Genomic DNA, 4,219 nt, shown 5'->3' with positions numbered 1-4,219 from the left:
AACCTCCTTTGCTCTGCGATGAACGTCCGCCAATTTACGATGTACGTGTACTTCATTACTGTTCATGTTCCCTTGGTATCGGTGTATTGTTACGGTTCCGATGAATTAACCGTATTGACAGATACGTTGGTCGGTTTGTAAAATTGTTTCGGATGACAGTTTTATGACGACAGAATGTTGCGTCGTTTGCAGGAGAAGTCGCCACTTTCCCATTTCTGTTCGTTTATCGCTACGGTTAGTCGGTCTCCCAGAAACTGTTTGAAATAACTTCCAATGATCATATGTAGGGATGTTACGGCTGTTCAATAATTACTACAGAATGTTACTTGTACCATGTTGCGAAACTTGAAGGCATGCAAGGGCACAAACCGTCAGTGTTATCTTCGGGTAAAGAAATTCGGGATATTACACCTGATCAATCATTATTGGATTTTATTAGGAAATAGTTGTTGTTTGAAGTTTACTCCATTCTTGGGGCTTTCAGGGATTCACTCAACTATGCCCAATAAAAGGAGTTAACTGGACATGGCCAACGAACAAAAAGGGAGTTCAAGAATCTCCATCCTCTCCCTTCCGACCGAGGTGCTATCCGAGGTGCTTGCATGTGTCGCATCTTCTTCATCCACTGATCTTTTTCGGGCAAAACTATGGTTCGTTCTGCTATTGATGATACAAACAGGAAGAGGCACATTCTTGTTTGACATGTGCTTTTCGTTTGAGTTTAATGGATCATTTCTCTTATTTTGCAGCTGTAAGTTGTTTTACGAAGTTTCGGAGGCAGACAACATTTACCAGCGGGTGTCACTCGACAAGTTTGAAATCGTTCCGTGGCAAAAAAATGACAAACTGTCGAGGTTCTTGAAGAAGTGTAGAGAAAGCAAAAATCTAGAAGCCTTGTATCGAAAAAGAGTGGTAAGCATCGGGCCGATCTCCCGTTTGCTTGAATATTCTGCCTTTTCATTTGAAGTTGGTAATGAACAATTTAGTCATGTACAGTATAACTCCTGCTCAATGTTACGACAAGTTGGGTTGCTTTGGAACGTAAGACGCAATAAGTGGGAATATTCGGTAATGTTTTAAATGGAATAGTAATGAACTAATATTCCACAAGCATACTTGAGTTACAAAATTTCTAGACTAACCTCACATCATCTCTTTCATTTGAACTTCATTGTGATTTGGGTCTACACACTTTACCCCTAAAAGATTGGCCTACAACAGGTTACTGCAGCTTTGGGCCCCAGTAAATAATTTTTGTCCCGCAGCCACTGTTCCGCCTGCACTTTTTAACTTTTTCGTTAATATTTCAATCAGTTTTACGCAACACTGTAATATCAACCTTGCACTACTTAGGTTGATTATTTTACGGACAAGCATGAGGACTCAGCATTGGAATGCCTGGAAGAAGCTGCCAATTCAGGCCATGCCGATGCTGCATATGCGTTAGGAATAATTTACATCTTTGTTGGTGGGGATGAGTTAAAGCGCAAAGGTATTTTACTGCTGAGTGGGATGAAGAAATCCAGAATTCTGAAAGGCAAAGTGAAACTTTGCCGTGACAATTTACGAGCGCTGCTGAGGATGATATGGGTCAAGAATCCTGTGTTTCTAAACCCAACGCCCATTTGTTGTGCTATGACATATGACAGGAAAACATCTTCATGGCCTATGGATGCCGATGACGTGGATAAGAGTACATGTGAAGGCTGCACTTGCGATGAAGAAATTGGAGCAATTTGTGCTGCCCTACCTTATCGTTAGTGTATAAGATTGAATGTTGAGAACTCCTTTTACTGCACAAATTTGTCACCATCGTGTACAAATTAATTATGTTTGGCAACTGAATTGACCGCTACTTCTTACTCTCTTAATATTATTGGTATGAAAAGGTAAATAGCTTATCTTGGCCCTTGTATGTTTTGTATTTGATCGAATCATTCATGAAGTTAGTATGACGATTTTCTAAAAATCCGGTGCGTTAACAAAAGATTAGCACACTGAAATACGATTGGTTTTTTAGGGTCGTCGGAGGAGATTGGGAGATAGTCTGCAGGGCTCGTTACGGTCTATATTTAGCAATGTACATATACACGTAAAAGTACCTTCAATACATTACTACATACATATGCAAACTCAACAAAACACCGTTGTAGAGAAAAGTGTATGAAATGTAAGAATAAAGGATGATAGTTAGAAGGTAAAGAGGGAACTCCTCAGCAGTGATCTACGTGACGGATACTGTATTGAAGTGAGAAGTTTACTAACTACATAGGAAATGGTGCTAGATTAGATTGAAAAAAAAATTTATTTATGAAAAAAAGGGTACTCTGTTCTTATGATGGAGGAAAGCCATAAAGAGCTGGTCTTTTAAGAGAAAGTGATACTATACAGAATGTGACCATGATTTGATTTATGAAATTATCCAAAGAAAATTTAGAATGATTTTGTCAATTTAATTAATTAATTATTATATATATTCATATAATGCATTATATAATTATGCTAATATATTATATGGTACGAAGTATAGTATATATTTATTATAATGTTTAGTATATATTAGTATACGTATAAGTAATAGGAATCATTATAATTATATAATATATTATTACTATATACACATATATATTATAATTATATGCACATACAATATACATTTATAAATATATATAAATAGTAATATGTAAATATATATTATAAAAATATTTATAATATACATTTATAAAAATATTTTAAATATATAATATACTTTATACTCATATAATATATTAGTATAATTATACAATGCATAACATAAATATGTATAATAATTATTTAATTAAATAAACAAATTCATTCTAAATTTTCTTTGAATAATTTGATAATCCAAATCGTGGCCACTTTCTGTAAAGTATCACTTTCTCGTAAAAGACCAGCTCTTTATGACTTTCCTCCATTATAAGAACAGAGTACCCTTTTTTTCATAAATATATTTATTTATGGGGTAAAATAAAAATAAAATCGATTTACAATAAAAGACCAACTCTTTATGACTTTCCTCCATTATAAGAATAGAGTACCCTTTTTTCCATAAATAAATTTATTTATCGGGTAAAATAAAAATAAAATCGATTTACAATAAAAGACCAGTTCTTTATGGCTTTCCTTTATTATAAGAAAAGAGTACCCATTTTTTCGTAAACAAATTTATTTATCGGATTAAATGAAAATAAACAAGTTCTTGAATAAAACGCCAGCTCTTTTTGGCTTTCGTCCATAAATTATCCATTTTCTGATTTTTCCATAAGCTAATTCAGGGGAGGTTTCTGAAAGTATCCCTTATAATATTAATAAATTATATAAATACATAATTACATTTGTTATTATGAATAGATTGTAATATAACCCTTTGTAATTTGGCTTGCGCATAACCCGCTTGGAATACACGCTTGAATACCGAATCGGGTTGATTTTCATTTGACTAAATCGGGTTTGCCTCCCCTCCATGTCCGTCCCCGCCTGATCAATTATCCCACAAAAAGCTTGTCTTTGTTGAACTTCACATCGTTTCTCCTGTTAAGCCCATCAAAAGCTCCGTTGTTGTGTAAACACACTGAAAAGCTTCGGTTTAAACTTTCCCCCCCTTCTGAAATTTGGAGCAGTTCGAAGAGGTTTAGGCGGCAAGGTCCAAATAAATCGGATTTATCGCATTCGCTTCCTCTGTTGCTCAGAGTACTCAACAATTGAATCGCATCCCGAAGCAAGTATAGGCAGTAACATGGAGGCCTGTATGAGTCTTCCAGTGTATGCAAGCATGTGGGTTGACGTAGAAGCTCTCGCTGGTGAGTGTATCGATATCACAGAATATCTTAATGGCCAAAATTTGTTAAATTTCATGGCAAATAATGACAAGTGCTATGATGCAATGGTTAGGGAATTCTATGCTAACTGTAGGGCAAATAAGCAGAAGTCTGTTCTGCGTTCTGTGGTTAGGAATGTACACATGGAATTGTCTGCTGAGGTCTTGTGTTCAGAGTTTGGGTTGGTTGACAGTGGATACACTGTTGACTATAAACGGATTAGCGCAAAGAATGTAGATAAGGTTGCTGTGAAGGGGTACAATGACTTAGAATTTCTTGGATGGATTAGGCAAAATGGTGACAGAGTTATGAATATGGGCAAAAAAACTAAGTTTTATGAGCCGTATATGAAAGTGTTGCCACGACTGTTACATCTAATA

General features: G+C 35.4%; 1 protein-coding gene across 1 annotated transcript; it reads left to right on the top strand.

The window, feature by feature from the left end:
• Nucleotides 1–525: 525 nt before the first annotated feature.
• LOC140038919 (putative F-box protein At1g67623) lies at nt 526–1,761 on the top strand. Its single transcript, XM_072084526.1, has 3 exons — nt 526–650; nt 750–912; nt 1,354–1,761. The coding sequence occupies exons 1-3, from the start codon at nt 526–528 to the stop codon at nt 1,759–1,761; spliced, it is 696 nt and encodes a 231-aa protein (XP_071940627.1).
• Nucleotides 1,762–4,219: the final 2,458 nt, after the last annotated feature.

Source organism: Coffea arabica, chromosome 1c, assembly GCF_036785885.1.
Source record: "Coffea arabica cultivar ET-39 chromosome 1c, Coffea Arabica ET-39 HiFi, whole genome shotgun sequence".
NCBI classification, from domain to species: Eukaryota; Viridiplantae; Streptophyta; class Magnoliopsida; order Gentianales; family Rubiaceae; genus Coffea; species Coffea arabica.
The sequence above is the reverse complement of the archived record's forward strand: the minus strand, read 5'-3'. Positions and strand labels throughout refer to the sequence as shown.

Excerpts from the sequence above, each read along its gene's own strand:
- LOC140038919 (XM_072084526.1), top strand. The coding sequence starts at position 526 with ATGGCCAACGAACAAAAAGGGAGTTCAAGAATCTCCATCCTCTCCCTT. Across the intron at positions 651-749 it reads CTTTTTCGGGCAAAACTATG|CTGTAAGTTGTTTTACGAAG; the intron begins GTTCGTTCTGCT and ends CTTATTTTGCAG. Across the intron at positions 913-1,353 it reads CCTTGTATCGAAAAAGAGTG|GTTGATTATTTTACGGACAA; the intron begins GTAAGCATCGGG and ends TGCACTACTTAG.